Source organism: Glycine soja, chromosome 19 (genome assembly GCF_004193775.1).
Source record: "Glycine soja cultivar W05 chromosome 19, ASM419377v2, whole genome shotgun sequence".
NCBI lineage: Eukaryota > Viridiplantae > Streptophyta > Magnoliopsida > Fabales > Fabaceae > Glycine > Glycine soja.
In genome coordinates, this window is record NC_041020.1 from 36,627,315 (window position 1) to 36,645,935 (window position 18,621).

The 18,621-nt window shown below is 32.8% G+C and overlaps 1 protein-coding gene across 2 annotated transcripts; it reads left to right on the forward strand.

Moving 5' to 3' along the window:
• The first annotated feature begins 12,064 nt into the window (after positions 1 to 12,064).
• On the forward strand, positions 12,065 to 17,733 carry LOC114400717. 2 transcript variants are annotated; one of them, XM_028363321.1, is made up of 13 exons: positions 12,065 to 12,277; positions 12,542 to 12,607; positions 12,754 to 12,840; positions 13,655 to 13,753; positions 14,092 to 14,187; positions 14,346 to 14,411; positions 14,506 to 14,596; positions 15,597 to 15,664; positions 15,762 to 15,827; positions 16,198 to 16,248; positions 16,466 to 16,530; positions 16,938 to 17,021; positions 17,414 to 17,733. In XM_028363321.1, the coding sequence occupies exons 1-12, from the start codon at positions 12,110 to 12,112 to the stop codon at positions 16,993 to 16,995; spliced, it is 981 nt and encodes a 326-aa protein (XP_028219122.1). In that variant the 5' UTR covers positions 12,065 to 12,109; the 3' UTR covers positions 16,996 to 17,021; positions 17,414 to 17,733. The 2 variants fall into 2 exon arrangements, with proteins under 2 accessions (XP_028219122.1, XP_028219121.1); XM_028363320.1 differs by lacking the exon at positions 17,414 to 17,733 and having other exon boundaries at positions 12,066 to 12,277; positions 16,938 to 17,208.
• The last annotated feature ends 888 nt before the right edge of the window (positions 17,734 to 18,621 follow it).

Below are 18,621 nucleotides of genomic sequence, written 5' to 3' on the forward strand. Positions count from 1 at the left end.
AACTAAACAAACTGACCCACTAAAGTATGGCGGGGTGCCAGGCCAGAGATTATATCAGTAAAAGGAGTAATCAAATAAATATTAGAAAGAATTTCTGGACGGTGGATTTCCTTGACAGATGTAGTTTTCAGGAAATAAACCAAATATGGAATTGGGCTAACTCTGTATTCAGATTGGTTGTCAACAATCCTCAGGTTCTGAATCAAATACGAAAAACCACAATGTAACTTGTCCCGCAATTCAGTGAACAGTTCTTGCCAGAGAGTAGCCCCAATTTTTGAACCCTGAAACACTTAAACCATAAAATGAAGTGACATCACATACAATACAAATGAGTAATAACAACAAACAAAAAGAACACAACAATAACCGTTTGGTCCATCAACACCATCTCAATTACTTGTTTACTATTTTGCTTCTGAGTTTGCCAAAGATCAGTGATATGGACAGCTATTTTCCATGTTCCTTTTCTGGTGTGTAACTCAGATATGAGATTTTCTTTCCGAGACATGGCTACAACACAGATAATAAAGACCACTGGGAATGACAAAAAGACATGCGTTTCAAATTATTTTCTCTGATTGATTGTGTCATTCAATATTCTTATTTGCTAATAATTATTACGAGTTCTTTATTTACTGTGCTCATTGCTAATTATCGTGAGCACTTTTCATTTGTCAGGTTAATTTAAAATGCATCTAACAAGACCTACATATGTCCTTGATGACATTTCATTTGTCATAATTGGATTAAAGATTCCCCTTAACATTCGATCATTGAATGAGACACTACAAAATAAACCTCGTCAAAAAATAATTTCTCTCTTTCTTTTCCCCTTATATTCACTTTTAGGTTCTCTTTTTTACCTTTGTTGTTCATGCCCCTGGTGCTACCATTAATATGCTTAATTCTTCTTCTATTATTTAATTGAATTTTTCTAAGCCTAATTAATAATATATTTAAATAAATTTACATGATCTTAAATTATTAGTCTTTCAAATGTTGTTTTTTATCATTATTTTTTTCTAAATTATGGAACAAATAGTAGTTAAATGTGTATTAGTTCTTAATAAACTATATAACTATATTTTATTAGATATATTATTGTAAATACAGAAAAAAAAATTGATGTAATATACATAATTAGTTTTGTATTAATATTCATGTTCATAATTAAAAAATATTAAATTAAAAAATATTATTTATTTCATATATTAGACAAGTATAAATTATTATTTTTTCTTAACAAATCTTAGTGGATGTAAAGTAATTACTTTAGCATGAGAAATAATTATTTTATTTCACATATTCTACCCAACATACATATAAATAATAAAACATATAAAACGTGAAATTTAATTAAATCATTTTCTCAAATCACATAAACAAATTCACGTGAGTAAAAAGGTCGCATTCACTTCACTATTATCAAATAAAATTTATTAAAAATATTTTTGGCTCAAAACAAAGTCGTCCAAATTTATAAAAGAACTCAAGTTAAGCAGCAAAATAAAATAAAGTAAAATAACATGTTCAAAACACCTTGCAATTGAAACAAAAATTCATGCTCAAATATCATATCCTATCACAGAGTATAATGTCTCAGTGTTTATTCGTCTAGTCATTTGTTCCCACAAAAACAAGATTCGATATCATGACAGGATTCAAATACAAACAACACATAAGGAGTGAATTATTACATTTATAAATAAAATATGGATAAACAAAGACATAAACAAAATACATTATGAAAATATTTATCACATGATTCAACTTAATACAATCCATGTCACTTCAACACTTTATCATTTAAAATTTATTTTTCAATCACCAATCATATTATACATGAATCATATACTCAACTCAAGATGTAACAACACTCACCAATTTCATAATAAAACAATTAATAAGCATTATGCAACAATTATACTAAAACTCAGGCATATATGTAATGTGGTACCATGTTAGTGAAAAACAACATCAGGGCGCCTAGGAGTACATAACAAGACACACCACACAATGGATATGTTAGGTCACTCTCACTAAGTGAAATCATAAGGTGACTAGTCAGGGTCACTCTATTTTGCAAAAATGCACCAACCATAAGGGATCAACATAAACTTAAAAGAACACTCAAATCGAGGGTATTTACCCGCAAAACCTAGACTCCAAAGAATTTGTTAGGGTCTCACCTTCCTGGTTCAGGTTCAACCCCTAAAACAACTTTTGTATGCAAATACTACTCGTAAATACCCACGACCTCACACTTATTTTCAAACACGTTTAACACATTGTACTACAATTTAACACCTTAGATTCCTAACTTAGAACCCTACACTTTCCTTTTAACACCTCGTGTAACACCCCATTTTTCATAAATAAATTAAAAATGATCTTTATTTAAAAATAAATAGAGTTTTAGAAAAATGATAAGATTTTTATAAGTAAAGACATAAGGAGAAATAAAATTATCAATTAAAATAATGGTTTGATAGGAAATAAAATAAAGTTCATTTTTATAAAATAAACAAATAAAGAAAAATAGAGCAAATAAGAGGCCCAAAGTACCATAGCTATGAATAGAGACGTAATAGGTCACTATTTACATTTATCGACACGTTTGTACGCTCTCTTCCTCTCAAATATGTTTTCCCTTCTTCTTTTCCCAAAATCTTATCTTTTTCCCGCATACACTTAAACCTATTTCACTAAAATGACGATTAATCATTGGATCCTCATGAAACATGAACTCGTGGTTTGGAACTTATTTCTGCAGACACCCACCATTGTAATTTTCAAGATAATGTATGTGGTGGAAGAAATGTCTCTCGCACTAAGTTTTATATTTTCTTGTAGACACCCAAAACCTGTTTCAGTAAAACTACAATTATGAAATTGTCAACCGTTGGATCGTCGTGAAATTTGGACACCACCTTCAGAACCTACTTTCACATATTTTCACCGTTGGGATTTATGAAATAATATTTTTACATAGATAAATTTGTCTCGCACGTTGATAGTAAAATGGAGGCTACAATTTCTTCTCATTCTCTCTAACGCTTGGAAACCCTAATAGAGAAAACAGGCGAAAAGCTTGAGAAATCTTAGGGAATTGCTAGAGATGTCGCTATCACTGCCAGATTACACAAGTGAGCCCTCTTAGAGGTAAATGATGAGTTTATCGTAATTGTGATTAGAATAAAAATATGTAGGGGTCCTTAGTGGATCAAATTTGGGTTTATTTGGGGATGTTTATTGTATTGTAATTCTTCATGTATAATTATAATTGCGAGATTGTTACATTAAGATCATGAATTATGATTAAAGTTGCGTGTAAGTGATAAATTGAATATGTGATGAATTGTGAGATAACATGCTGCATTGAGATCATAATATTGTTATTGAGATTAAGTATAAGCGCAAAGTTTAACATGTGTTAATTTGTGAGATACACGTAAACATGTGATGGTGGATTGTGGTATTATGAGATGTTATATTGTAGACATGAGATTTGGTTATGAATAAGTGTGTGGTTAACACTTAATCTAACAATACTTGTGTTGTGAGATGTGAATTATACAATAACACAGCTGGTGTTTACCTTGAGAAAAGAGGTTATATCCATTGTTAAATGGAAAATGTAGGATTCCTATTCAGGAACCTAAAGTGTTAAATAAAAACATGAGTGTGAGGTTATTGATATTGTATAATTCATGGGCAGTGTCTGCGTGCAAAAATTGTTTTAGGGGTTGGACCTGAATCAGGATGGTGAGACCCTAATGGATTCTTCGGACTCTAGACCTTGGGGGTAAAGGCACTCGGTTTGAGTGCTCCTTTAAGCCTACGTTGATCCCATATGATTGGAGCATTTTTGCAAAACAAAGTGACCCTGACTGATCACCTTATGATTTTACTTAGTGAGAGTGACCTGATATACTCATTGTGTGGTATGTCTTGTTATGTACTCCTAAGTGCCCTAGTGTGATTTTTTACTGACATGGTACCACATTGCATATATGCTTGAATCTTAGTATAATTGTTGCATAACGCTTGCTAATTTTTTATTATAAAATTAATGAGTGTTATTACATCTTGACCTGAATGTCTAATTCATGTGTAATGTAATTGGTGATTGAAAAATGAATTTTAAATGATAAAGTGGTGAAGTGACGTGGATTGTATTAAGCTGAGTTATGTTATAAATACTTTCATAATTTATTTTGATTATGTATTTGTTTATTTTTTTAAAATGTGATAACCCACTTCCTGTGTGTTATTTGTGTTTGGATCCCGTGATGATCTCAAATCTTGTGTTCATGGGAGCAGATGACCAGGTGGATGACTTTAAAGAACCTCATGCTAAAGGATGTTAGGACATAATACTCTGATAGGATGTGACATTGAAGATGAATTTTATTTTAATTGCATGATGTTATTTTATTTTATTTTACTTCACCTATTTAAAAAAATTTCTCTTGTAAACTTTGACAGCCTTGTTCTGAGTCGAATATGTTTTTAATAAGTTTTATTTGGTAATAGTGAAGTGAATGTGAACCTTTTACCCACGTGAATTTGTTTACCTTTATTTTTATATGTTTTATTTATTTATATGTATGTCAGGAGAGAGGGTGGCACACCTCGCACATAAACACTTTTCTCAAGGTAAACACCCATCGGGTTATTGTATAATTAACAATTCACAACACAAGTAATATCACATCAAGTATTAACCAAACACTTATTCATAACTAAATCTCATGTCCATAATTTAACATCTCCCAACGTCACAATCCATCATCACATATTCATGTGTATCTCACAAATTAACACATGCTCAACTTGTCACTTATACTCGATCTCAATCACAACTTCATAATCTCAAAACGACATGTTAAAGGGTCTTATATTTATGTAATTGTACAGTCCATAACTCACAACTCAACATCATCACTTTATACTTCACAATAACATGTATAATCACATTGAAGAACGTATTAATTTCTCACTTATTCACAACACGTGTCTCATCATACCTTCTCACTAACACATTATCACTTCTCATACATCATATATATATATATATATATATATATATATATATATATATATATATATATATATATATATATATATATACACATACATACATACATACATACATACATGTTTATGATATATATATATATATATATATATATATATATATATATATCATACAATAACAATATTCCAACAGTTAAGGCATATAATCATTCACTTATTCATTCATTTAATAGCAACTACACGTTCATGTATAGTAAACAAGTATAACCTTACATTTCCTCCTAAATTACTATGATCTTTGTAGAGTAAAATTAAAAGTACAAGGGATGTACTAATCCTATAAAGTTCATACTTATCTTGTTTGAAAGCTAAGACAATTATTTACAACTTTTATGTTGATCACAAAAATCGATTTGAGCATTAACTATGTCTAAACCTAAGGTAAACATTGGATCATTGCTTAATCCTGACAGCTTGACCTTTTCTCAGTAATTTGACTCGAGGCCATACAACTCCAAATTGGTTGAAATAAACAGAATTTTTTAGCTAACATTCAAGGCTCTAACTTTCACGAAGATCACAAAACCTAATTAAATCATTTTATTAGTCATTTCTAGGATACGAGCTAACTTATGTTGTTAGGAAACTAACATGGACTTAAAACAATTGATATTCACAAAGCATGAGCATGCTCTCATCGAGCACGATTGTGTTTCGCAAAAAACCTCTATTTCGTGAAGAAAAAGAGATAAAATCCATACCTTAAAACACACCCAAATTCAAAATGAATAGCACAAAACATGTGATCACATCATGAAAAACAAAATCCCTCAATCAATTTCAAGAAAACATGCAAGAATCAAGAATTCCAAAATGTTTAGGTTTCTCACATTCAAAGCCAAACACTCAATTAAATCATTCAATTCACATCAGGGAATCAATTGACCTGTCAAACGAGGGCAACTTGTAGTTATCATTATACAGAAAAAATTAAAACGCATAAACACCCTAAAATCAACCCCATTTTGATCCTCTAAGGATCCCTACACAAGTTCACTTTAACCTCAATTGCGGTAAACTCATCCATTACCTCTAAGTGGGATCACATGTTTAGTCCGACAATGATAGTGACATCTCTAGTAGTTCCCTAAGATTCCTCAAACTTTTCCTCTGGTTTCTCTGCTAGGGTTTCCAAGTGTTAAATAGAAGGAGAAGGGATTGGAGCCTTAAATTCACTATCTCTATGCGTAGGGCATATCTCTCTCTCTACAGACATTATTTTGCAAATCTCAATGGTGAGGATGTGTGAAAATGAGTTCCAAAAGTGATGTCTACACTTCAGGATGATCCAACGGTTAGCAAGTTCGAAATCATAATTTTACTAAGACATGTTTGGGTGTATGTGTAAAAAGATAGGGTTTTTGGAGAGGAAGAAGAAAGAACAAATTTGGGAGGAATGAGAAGCATAGAGATGTATCGTAATTATAAAAACTGATCAAATATATCTCTATTTATATCTAGGGTTCCTAGTTTACTATTTATTATATTTTTTATTTCATAAAAAGAGTTTTATTTACTCTCTATTCAATAAATAAATAAAACATCTTTTTTATTTTCTAAAACACTCTTTTTAATTTTCTAAAATATTTGTTTGTTTATTTTATTTACCTAAAATCCATTATTTTAATTAATAAAAAATATTTTCCACCATTCACTTAAATATAAAAACATCATTATTTTTAAATAAATCTTGGTTTTTTTAAAAGGCGGAATGTTACGTTATACCCATTTAAACCTTTCTTAATTTTTCCAATTAAACAACATTTATTATTTTAAAATAATAAAAACATACTATTCGCGTGTTTTAATCAACTCATTATATTCTATAAAAAATAAATTTACTAGATATTAAAAATTGAGTTTAAATATATATATATATATATATATATATATATATATATATAAAATAGTTTTATATTGTTATTGAATTATAAAAATAATTTTGTGTATAAATATAATTTATTTTTAAAAGAGAAGTTATTTGGTGAGAAACAAACAAATTAACAATTGTTACCAAAACAAAAAGATAAAATAGTAAATTTTGGCCCCCTAGTTGTCTCCAATTTTGATTTTGACCTCCCTTTAAAATTATTCACACATTTAGTCCTCTCTTTTTTATTTAATCACGCAATTTTAGTCCCACAATTCAGATTTGGACATTGACCGCTACAAATGAATGTTGGCTAACACGTGTCACCTTTTGATTCATTCGTTAATGTGTGTGTCATTTTCAACCAAGTGAGGTAATTACGTGAAACACTTGGTTTATGAAAAACCCTTAATGGGAGCCTATTGTTTCGCCTGGAAACTGAAACCCTAAAAATCCCAAATTCGAAGCGCGAACTTGAAGTGAATCCCTAGAGCGTGAGTCGCAAGAGGTGTCATTGTTCATTGTTGACGGTGGTCTTCATGGAGAATTTGGGCTTCCATTTTAGTCAAACTCATAGTCACCTAGTTTATGAACGAGGGCAGGTGTGGAAGGTTTGTTACTTTGTGCGCATGAGGATCACGATAGAAGGAGCTGCCTTTTGTTTGCAGGTAAGTCAGGTTATTTTATTGAAGTTTTCTTTATATTATTATAATAGATGATTGTGGTCCCTTTGTGGGATTTTTTTGTTGATATGGTCTATGGAGTGTTTTCCGCTGTTTATTTTTTATTTAGGCTTTGGGATCCACAGGATTTGTGCTGCTTTTTGTTTTTTTATGGTGGTCCCTTATGTCTTCCTCTCGATTTTGGCTTTTGTTTTTTGTTTTCTTGTGGGGTTGTTTGGTTGATGTCATTTTTTATTCATTTTTTGGGCTTCCTTTTCATTCATGTTTTTTATTTATTCAAATCACATCTTTAGTGGGTTTAACTGTATAAAGGAATTTTGTTATCTTATTATTGTAATTTTTTGCTGGCCAATCGAAGAACAAACAGTGAGGTTAAAGATTCACCATGGTGGGATGTTAATTTATTATCCATTTACTCTGTATATCAATGGTCAGATCAAAGAAGAAGAAGAATGAGGTTGGGATGTGGATATTATGTTCTATATTGACTTCAAGAAGTTGATTAACTCTCTCGGGTACAAATCATTCAAGTGCTTATGATATAGGGACCCCTGAAAAGCACTCAACAGATGGTTGAAGCCACTTAATTATGACTCTGATATTTTGCAATTGGCTAAAGATGTTTCTGGCTTTAATGTGGTTGAAGTTTATGTGGACCAGGGGGTGATTGACAAATCTTCAAAAAAGTTTAATGATGTTAAGGAAGATGAGGTTGTTGTAATTGATAGAGTGGATGCTTAAGCAGTAATTGAGGCTGAGGGGTAGGTTGATGGATAACCTTTGGTTGAGGTTCAGGTGCTGGCTGAAGGGGAGGCTCGTGTTGAAGGTGGCATGGAGGCTAAGATTCAAGTTGATGAACAAGGTTTGGTGGAGGTTCAAGTGCAGGGTCAAGATGAGGCTGGGGTTGTAGGTGAGATGGAGGTTGTTGTTGAGGGTGTGGTGGAGAATGATGTTGAGGCTGGTTGCAACAATGTCTTTATTAATGCACACTCCCGACATGAAGCTAAAGACCTTAATTGCTTATGCTATAGAAAAATGGGAAATCAGGTTGACTATGGATCAGACATACAGAGCAAAGGTTAGGGCAATGGAAAAAATTGAAGGTGCAACTAGATATCATTATAAACATTTGAGAAGTTATGCTGCTAAGATAATAGAAAAAACAAGAATAACACTGTGAAGATCAACTGTGACTTAACTCCTCATGGTGCTGTTTTTGAACGTATATATGTATGTCTGGAGGCTTCTAAGAGTGCATTTGCAACCACTTGCAGACCTTTGATAGGATTGGATGGTTGTTTTGTCAAAGGAGAATATGGTGGTCAATTGTTGTCTGCAATAGGTAAAGATGGAAACAATCAAATGTTTCCTAATGATTATGTTGTTGTGGAATATGAAAATTATTTGTCTTGGAAGTGATTTGTTGATCTTTTGATAGCTGATTTATATGGTATTCAAGAAGGATGTTGGGCATTTATTTCTGACCAACAAAAGGAAAATATTAAAATCATGTTGGGCATTTAATTTCTACTATTATTTAATTTATTCACTGTTATTTTCAAGAGTTGGTTAAGGTAATCAAGGAGCTAGGATATAACATAGAACATACACTATGAATCAAACATTTGTATGGTAATTGGAAAAAGAAGTATCTAGGAGCACATATAAAAGAGTTGATGTGGATGGCAGCTCGAGCAACAACTATCCCTGATTGGGAGAAGGCCATGAATCAAATTAAGACTTATGATGTAGAAGGTTGGAAGGATTTGGAAAAGTTAAACCATGTTGCTTAGACAAGATATGCTTTTAAACTAAACACAAAATATGATTTGCAAGTTAACATGTGTGAGGCATTCAACAATGTAATAATGGAGTATAGAGACAAGCCAATAATCATTCTATTTGAGGGAATTCAATTTTACATAAGTTCCAGAATTGTCAAGTTAAGGACTATCCTCATGAGGTATGAGGGCATGATTTGTCCCAAAATTCAGCAAATCATTGAAAAAAACAAAAAAAAAACTTGTGAAACATAACAACCACATTGGTCTGGTGATGCTGATTTGTCTTTGTTTGAGGTGTCAAAGGGCATAGAATTTTTTTTCATTAATCTTAAATAATAGACATGTTCTTGTTGAAAATGGAAGTTAAATGGAATTCCATACACTCATTCAATAGCATGCATGTAGATTAATAGTGTCGAACATGAACTTAGTGTCATTTTTTATTACAGGTCTTGTTTTATGTAATCATTATATTGTTGTTTTGTGGTAACTGTTTTGAATTGAATATGTTTCCATTGCATTTGACAGAAAATCTATTGTCTTGGCAACATATTCATTTATTGGCTTTCCATGTAACAGACCAAACCTATGGCCTCCTTTACAAAGACCAATCATGCTTCCACCAGTGATGAGGAGAGCACCTAGAAGACCAAAGAAAGCAAGAGACAAGAGAAATGATGAGCCTAGGAACAACTTCAAGCTACCAAGATAGTCAAAATTAGTTGTTTGTAAAAATTGTGGGAAAGTTGGTCACAACAGAAGGACATGTAACAAAGACGGATGCTGATAGGAACATTCCAACATTTGCTTATAGGAACATCCCAAAAGGGGGGAATAAGGTAATTTGCTTTCAATATTAACAAAATTTGACTTTAATCATTCTTCCAATATTTGCTTTCAATATTAAGAGAACTTAAAGAGACAAACAACCTCTCCTACCAATGACGTAACAAAGAAATATAAAAATGTTTCATGTACAAGTGGGATCACATCTATAGGAATTCAAGGAGGTGACAGTATCAATCAAACACAAGAATCACGAATCAGTTAAGGGAGTTGACAAGGAGGACTTAGGCACAACGGGATTGTCTGTTTAAGTTTTTAGGATGTGGAACTTATATATTTTGTGGCTTTGTTCAATGAAGCTTTGTAATGCACTCTTTATCTAATTAATTTTTTAGGTTATGTTTAAGTAACTGTTTAAAGAGGCTATGTAATGCAGTCATACGTAATTATGTTTTGTTGTTGTGTTCATGTTACTGCTTTGTTTTTATGTTGAACTTACTCTTTAACCAATATATTTTCTGGCTCTGTTTTGTTCTTATGTTCAAGTTATAGCTTTGTTTTCTAGTTATGTTCAAACCAGCGCAGAAACAAAATTAGTCCTATTTCTTGTTAATGAGGCTAAACAAACCACCATTTGTCCTATTTTAGTGAAAACACATTTCAAAGCTGAATATCAAATTAATACCAAAGTTGAACACCAATAAAATCTTCTTTCATTAACATAACCATTCAACAATTACAATGTGCAGATTACAAAAAACCAACTTATCACCATTAGTTTCTTCCTAAATAATTACATAATCAAAACACTAACAACCAAATTACTACCACTAAATCACATTCTCCTACTACACAATAAAAACACCAACAAGAAAACACAGACCCAAGAAAAAACCAATCTAATTCCTAAAAAATTTCCCTTCATCTTCATGTCATTGATCTTGGTTCGCAAATTTTTTTCCCTGAACTTCAATTCATCAACATTCTTCATCAATGTTACAATGATCCTCTCCTCACAACTGTTCGCAAGTGGATCATGCCACTCATAATAGTTACACCATTTTCTACCTATAATCTACATGACCAAAATAAACAAAAAAAAACATAACATAACATAACCCACGATATATGTTATTTCTTACCTTATATAGACCACAACCATAAAAACGTCTCCCTGGATTATCCTCAGTCCACGATGTCACCAATGGAGCATCTACATTACACAAACACATGACGCGACTTTTGGGCTCCAAGGTGTACGACAAGGAACTTCTTTCCATGGGAACGACATCCCCGACGATGAGCTTCAAGGGACAACGAGGCTTTTCAACCACAGCCTCCGAGAACCAAACAGGTTGACAACCTTGCTTCAAAAAACCAACTAGGCGACAACGAAGAAGCAAAAAACTTACGGGGTTGAGATTTCCACAACCATGAAGGTTAGCGATTTGCCTCAAAGAAACTAACCAGGCGACGATGAAGAATCAAAAAGCTTATGGAGTTGGGATTTCAACAACTTGGAGGTTACCGATTTGCCTCGAAGAAACAAACCTGGGACGACGAAGAATCAAGAAGCTTATGCAGATGCATCCATTAACGGACGAATCATAACATGACACATGTCAGTTAACATTTGTTTGTAACGATCAACACACAAATCTGGGTTGAGAGACTAAAATTGTGTGATTAAATAAAAAATGAGGATTAAATGCGTGAATAATTTTAAAGAGGGATCAAAATCAAAATTAGAGATAATTAAGTGACCAAATTTACAATTTTGAAAAAAAAAAAAAGAAAAATTATGTTGTGTGTTGGAATTGCGTTGGTATTTTTCGGTGTTTGCTTTAGAAGAAGGGGAGAGTTTGGTCTACACACACCACCACATGAAGAGCATGGTGACGCCATTGACGAGGGTCTTACCCTTTCGTCACCCAAATGGCCATAATACCCTTCCATTTTCTCTTACACGCTACCCTTCTTCACCAAACTTCTCCTTCTCCCCTCTCACTCTCACTCTTTCCATGGCTGCTTCACCCCAATCCTCCGCTCCAGTACCTCTCTTTTCTCCTTCCTTTCACCACTTTTTCTTTCACCCAATTGAACCATACTTAGCTTGCACGCTTCAAAATTTGAACTTTGAATCACTTGATTGGAATTTGGAATATTTTGGTTTTTGCTTGTTTTCTTGTCTTTTTTTTTTATCGTGTGATTGAAATTCTGAATTGCTCGATTATACAAAGTCTTTGTTCTTTTAGTGACGATTAATTTTCATGAATAAATAATAATATTTGTGCCATTGGTGGTTTCTGAATCAGACTGTGTCGCCTGGTGATGTTAACATCGACAAAGATGGTGTATTTCAATTGATTCAAGCTCATCAGGTATTATTTCGGTTATCGGTTATCACTTATCAGTTCAATTCAATCTATTTGGTGTGAACTTTGACGTAGTTGAAAATTGAAATATAATTTTGATGTGTGTGTGTGTGATTGATTGTGTTAATTTATGAGTTGTTTTGCTATTATAGGAAAAAGCTGCTAGACTTCCACCAGTTGAGGAGATTCGAACTGTCCTTGATCGTAGCGTGCGCGGGATGCTCTCTACATTCTCAAAGGTTTCTGTGCTTTCCTTACTATGACTCGTCCAACTGGTAGTTTTTTCCCATGTGGTTAAAAGTTTGGTGATCATAGCTGAGTGTAATTCACGAGGATAAAAAACTTAAGGGTGTGTTCGGTTTCTGTGTTCAGAAACTGTTTTTAGGTTTCAAGAAAGAAAAAAAACAAAGAAAGCAGACACTCACACGGTAACACCAACTTTGTGCCTCACTAATGCAGCATCAGTCCAGATGGCCTACATGCTAGGATCACAGAACAGAAGATGTGAAAACATCTCCCAGCTATTTCTATTGTTTGGTTTTAAAACACTTGTTTTTGGAAACAATTTTCAAATCTCAATATATTTTTTATGAGAACTTGATTGCTGAGTGGTATGAAATTGTTTTATAAAACAGCTTTTTAAATTAAAAAGTGAGAAGAAAATCAAGCAAGCCGATAATTAACTTCTCTGATGTTGAAATGAACTGCAATCACCTTAGAAAAATAGAAAAGTTGTGTTGCCATATAACTATTAATTTTCCTGGTGAGACATGGAGAAAGGACATTTTGTCTTTCTGGGAGTTTAGTTGTGCCCTTTCTTTCATGCCTAAATCTTCAGTTTTTTCTGGTACTAGAGGACTAAGGAAAGTGCAAACACCCTTCCCACTCAAGTAACAACAACAATAGCAAAATCCAAGTCTGGCAGAGCAATAAAATTGAAACCTTGCTGCTTTTCGTGTTCATATATTTTGCATGGAATTTTGTTTGTGTTTATTGGCGGCCAACTTAAGTACCCTCTTGTCATCTGGTCTTATTTTAATTTTTAACATGCAGAAGTTTGATGGTTATCCATCAGGGTCTATGGTTGACTTTGCATGTGATTCAAATGGATATCCTATATTAGCAGTGAGCGACTTGGCAGTTCATTCAAAGGTTTTTCTTTTCTTCCTGCAAAATTTTCCTATTGTTAGAAAATGATAAATATAAATAATTTAAAGATTAAAAGTGCTTTGGGTTGTGAACTGACTTCATAAGAAATAGGATTTGATGTTGAATGCGGTTTTGTGAACTGGCTTATATTATATATAACCATTCTGTGCACTATGCTGAGTTTGGCTAGTACAATACCATAAGTTCAATTTCAAATCCTATTTTTCATGTCTTCAACCAGCACATGATCTTGTTAACATTTATAATTCATGAGAACACTGAATACCTACCAGTTCAAAGCTTGCTTCCATTGCTAAAGAATTTTTTTTTTTCCTTTTCAGGACCTAACTGCCAATCCTAAATGTTCATTGCTTGTGGCTAGAGATCCTGAAGATAGGACTGATTTAGTGATTACTGTACATGGTGATGCTATCTCTGTAAGTTATGATCTTCTGTTTATTCCCCAGTTATACGTAGTTTCTTTTTGTGTTTTCATTTCCTTTTACTATTAATATTGGATTATATAGTTATTATATTATAGAATCATTATATGAAGATTTTGAAGTTTAAATGCATTACTGAATATTTTTTTCAGGTTCCTGAAAATGAAAGAGAAGCCGTTCGAGCTGCATATTTGGCGAGGCATCCCAATGCATTTTGGGTAAATTTGTTCAGCATTCTTCTCTGCAACCCATGCCTTTTTCTTCTGCTGATTGTTGTATAATTAACAACTATGAAACCTTCCAATATTGAAGGTTGACTTTGGAGACTTCCAATTCTTGCGCATTGAACCGAAAGTTGTACGATTTGTGTCAGGTGTTGCCACAGCTTTGTTAGGATCAGGAGGTTTGTTAACCCTGCCATTCTTGTTGGTTTAATTTGCTGATAATGCTATCATGCAAGGTTCCTTTAGTTATGTTTGGATGGAGGAGTTTAGAGAAGGGAGGATTAACTTTTCATTCAAGTAAACATTTCGCTTATTTGATTTTTTTAAACTAAAGTCCAGAAGGTAGTTTGTTAGAATAATATATAATAGTTAGTTGTTAGAATAATGGTAGTTAATTGTATTAGGTATGTTGGGCAGTTAAAGTGTTAGGGGTGGGGAGTTAGTTTAAACAGGAGGATAGGATAGAAGGGCGGGATGGTTGAAGGATTACTCATTATGGTTGGAGCCTTGAAGGTAAGGGTGATTTGCAGGCAATAGGAGAGGTTTTGGGGTTAGATTTTTAGGTGTTTGGTGTTGTAAATTTGGGAGAAAGCTCTTCTAACATAATATGTAACTGTGTTTTATCCTTATTTTCTCACTCTAGAGACACTCTTTTTCAGATGAGTTTTTTTTTCTTCCTTTTCTTGTGAAGGTTACCTGTGGGCTTCCTAGGTAATTAAGAAACACTTAAGCATCTAAGTGACCAAATCATCCTGATTTCTAGAATTCTAGTAAATATTATGAAAAATACAACCCCCAAAAAAAAAAACTAAACCAAAGAACTGAGATCGTTTTAATTTTAAGTTGACGATTTCTTGATGATGGTGCATTCTGCATCATACGGGATGCCAAGAACCAAGACTTTTGAGTAGGTTTCTTGGATTGGAAACTGTACTGGTTATCTGGTTTTAGGATAGCTTCCATTTTCATTGCAAGGAATGTGTAAAAAAATCACCATTTTGGTTTAAATTTTTTATCTTTAATATTTACTTAATTGTTGTTGATCATAATGTCTTGCCATCACAATTGAAACCTTCAGGAATGAGCAAATATGATCTCTGGACCATAAGTGAATTTTGTGTGTTCTCTACATTGTCCGTTAATATTATATCATCTTTTGCTTTTAATTTTGATTTTCAGAGTTTAGTGGAGATGAGTATAAATCTGCAAAAGTTGATCCCATAGCTCAGTTTTCCAAGCCAGTGGCGGTAGTGATCTCTATCTGACCCTCAAATGTTAAACATCTATAACGTCTTTTAGAAGTTTGACATTTTTCATTCTAATATGAATTGTGTTATTTAACAGTCTCATATGAACAAAGATCATGCTGAAGATAACAAAGTGATTGTGCAGCATTGGACCTCAGTTCCAGTATGTCATCTTGACCATTCTACAATATAAAAAAATAAAAGAGGCTCTTTAATTCAATTGCTAATATCATGTAAAATTACTTTGCTAAACCAGGGTGCAAAATGATATCTTAGCGTGTGATATGTGAGAGTAAAATTCAGTGGGGTGCCATATGGACAGGCATAAAAGAATCAATGAGGATGGCTCTCTAATTATCATGTATTCATCAATGTGTTATTAAATATTAATGCTATCAATTTTAAGGCACTGAAAAGGTCAATAACATAAAATAATATGTTCTATAAACAATATATGGGCCCAAATCCTTGCTTCTTGTCTTATGGGATATCTTAGTGCGTGATTTAATTGAATTGATCATCGTCATCTGCAGGTGGACTTTGCCTTCATACTAGATTTGGATAGTCTTGGTTTCAATGTTAAGGTACTGCCTTGGTATTTTTTTTAGTATTATTTAATTGTATTGTCAATTCCTCTAGGAACTATTTTTCTTTAAAAAATAAAAATTCACTTATAAATTTGACAATTGGAGTATTAAGTTGGTCCTTTCAATAGTCTTTTATCTTCACCTACAGTTTTTAATTGTTTTTCAAGTTTGAAATCTGTACCTTATTTATTAGAAGAACTAAATTTTTTTGTAGGCTGGTTATCAGGGTGATACTTTCAAGCTTCGTGTACCTTTCCCTCGATGTGCAGAAGATAGAAAGTGAGTCATCATATTTGATATAAACTCCCATCTCCTGCAAAAAAGGACATATCTACATTTATTAAAATATGCTCTTCTGTTTTCCAGTTTACTCATGCAATTCCATGCTCGTTTGAACTTTGATGAAAATGTTAGCATTGCTGTATTAGTCTATGCTGTACTGTTCAGTTGATTAAACTTGATGCTGTCAATCAGATAAAAACCACTTTTCTATTTTTTATCATCCTTCTGCGATGATGAGAACCATCATGTTCATGTCCATGCCAAGGACTCCTTGGTCCTTGCTGAATAACTTTTTGCCATGGGCTTTTATGGGCTTCTGATAAGGAATTAGGAAGAATAACCTTTCCTGAAGCATGTTGGTTTTATTTTCCAGAGAAGTGATTCTTTTACTGTTTTTCTTTTAGGGATGTGAAGACTCTCATTGTTGAGATGCTTCAAGCTGCTAGGCCTAAAGTTGATTGATCACTTCACAGATCAATGATGAACAGGTGCTCCTAGAATCTTCATATAATCCATCAATTCAATTCATGTGTTTCAGCCTCCAAGATTTGTCATTTTTTCTTCATTCTGAGATTAGTTGGCTATGCCTTGCAACTAGATATTCATATACCACATAATTATTAACACTATTTATGCCAAATAAATACTTGCATACGTATTGGTAACATTTTTGTCTGCTACTTTTAAACCAACTTACAAATCTTTGGTAATCCTTAAATTAAGTTGCCTGGTTTGGTAGTCAAAGGAACGTTTTCAGTTTTGAATTGGATTGCAATAAAGCTTGCAAAAAGGTCAAAAAGTAGTGAAGGATACGCTTAAAAGCTGGGATATTACAAGAGGTGCCTTTTGTTCTCATCCCTTTCTGTTTGACATGCTGTAGCACCTGCCATCCTTCTTGGGGAGAGGACAAAATGTTTACGTCAAAAAAGTAAATGCAGATATAATTTCCAAAGATAAAAATGACAAAGCAAATGGTTGACTTTCCTAATTTCTTGTTCACTCTATTTGGGATTTTCAAGAGGGAAAGCACTTGAATATTCTGGCATACAGCACAAGTGGTGTGATACTTTATCTAAGAAACAAACCCTTCATACATAAATGGTTTTATTTGTATGTATTTCTTCAGGTGTGAGTTGAAACAATGTATGGATGGATAATAATTAATTATTTTTGGTACTTGCAATAGCAAACTCTGAGCTAGATGTTGTGCCATCTCCCAAACATTCTTTGAATTTGTGAATACGTACTAGATCTATCACAAGTTCAAAGAAAATGAACACTTGGAAACTACATCTGCATTATGAGAGAAAGTACAGCAAAGTCACATCTGTTTGTCTGCTGTGATGATTTTTGTTCTTTGACATAATATAACACAGTGGCTGAATGAATGTGTCAATCAAGTTTGCTAAACAACTAGGGACTTAGCCCACACCATGCCCTCTTTTTAGACGTAGCTTCTTCTGTTGCTTAAAAAAGAAAGCACTATTGAGGAGTTTGAGACTTTGAGTTATTATACCTAACGGTTTCTAGAACTTGTTATCATGGCTTGAGAGAAACCTTTCACTGATAATTATAGCCTACAGTCCCGTATGATAAGGCAGTATAACTAATTTTAATCCAAACAAGCTCTAAAGAATTAGAGTGTGTTTGAAAAACTTTTTTTTTCTAGCATGGCTAATTTTAATCCAAACAAGCTGTAAATAATTAGAATATGTTTGGAAAACATATTCTTCCCAATGTTAATGGACGTTGAACTTAATGACATACAATATTTGCTCATTAAATTATTCTCTTCAAAAGTATTAATGATTTTTATGTATTTCATCATTTCACCCATTTAAATTAAATAACGAGCTAATGAATCTCTTTTTTTTTTGCCATTGAACTTCCCAATTAAACTTTTTGTAACATTCATAATTATTCAATCTACAGTGTTCGGTAATTCAAACATACTATTAATATGTTTTGTCGTTTAAGAAAATATATCACAACAGATTCAAAACAGTAATTCAAACAGACTATTGATGTAAATTTTGTCGTTTTAGATAAATATACCATTGCGTATTTAAAACAATATGTCAAACGTAC

What these genes read in the sequence shown, in the direction of transcription:
- LOC114400717 (XM_028363321.1), top strand. Translation starts at nt 12,110, where the DNA reads ATGAAGAGCATGGTGACGCCATTGACGAGGGTCTTACCCTTTCGTCAC. An exon ending in AGCATTGGACCTCAGTTCCA is followed by an intron (nt 15,828 to 16,197) that starts GTATGTCATCTT and finishes CGTCATCTGCAG; the next exon opens with GTGGACTTTGCCTTCATACT. An exon ending in GTCTTGGTTTCAATGTTAAG is followed by an intron (nt 16,249 to 16,465) that starts GTACTGCCTTGG and finishes ATTTTTTTGTAG; the next exon opens with GCTGGTTATCAGGGTGATAC.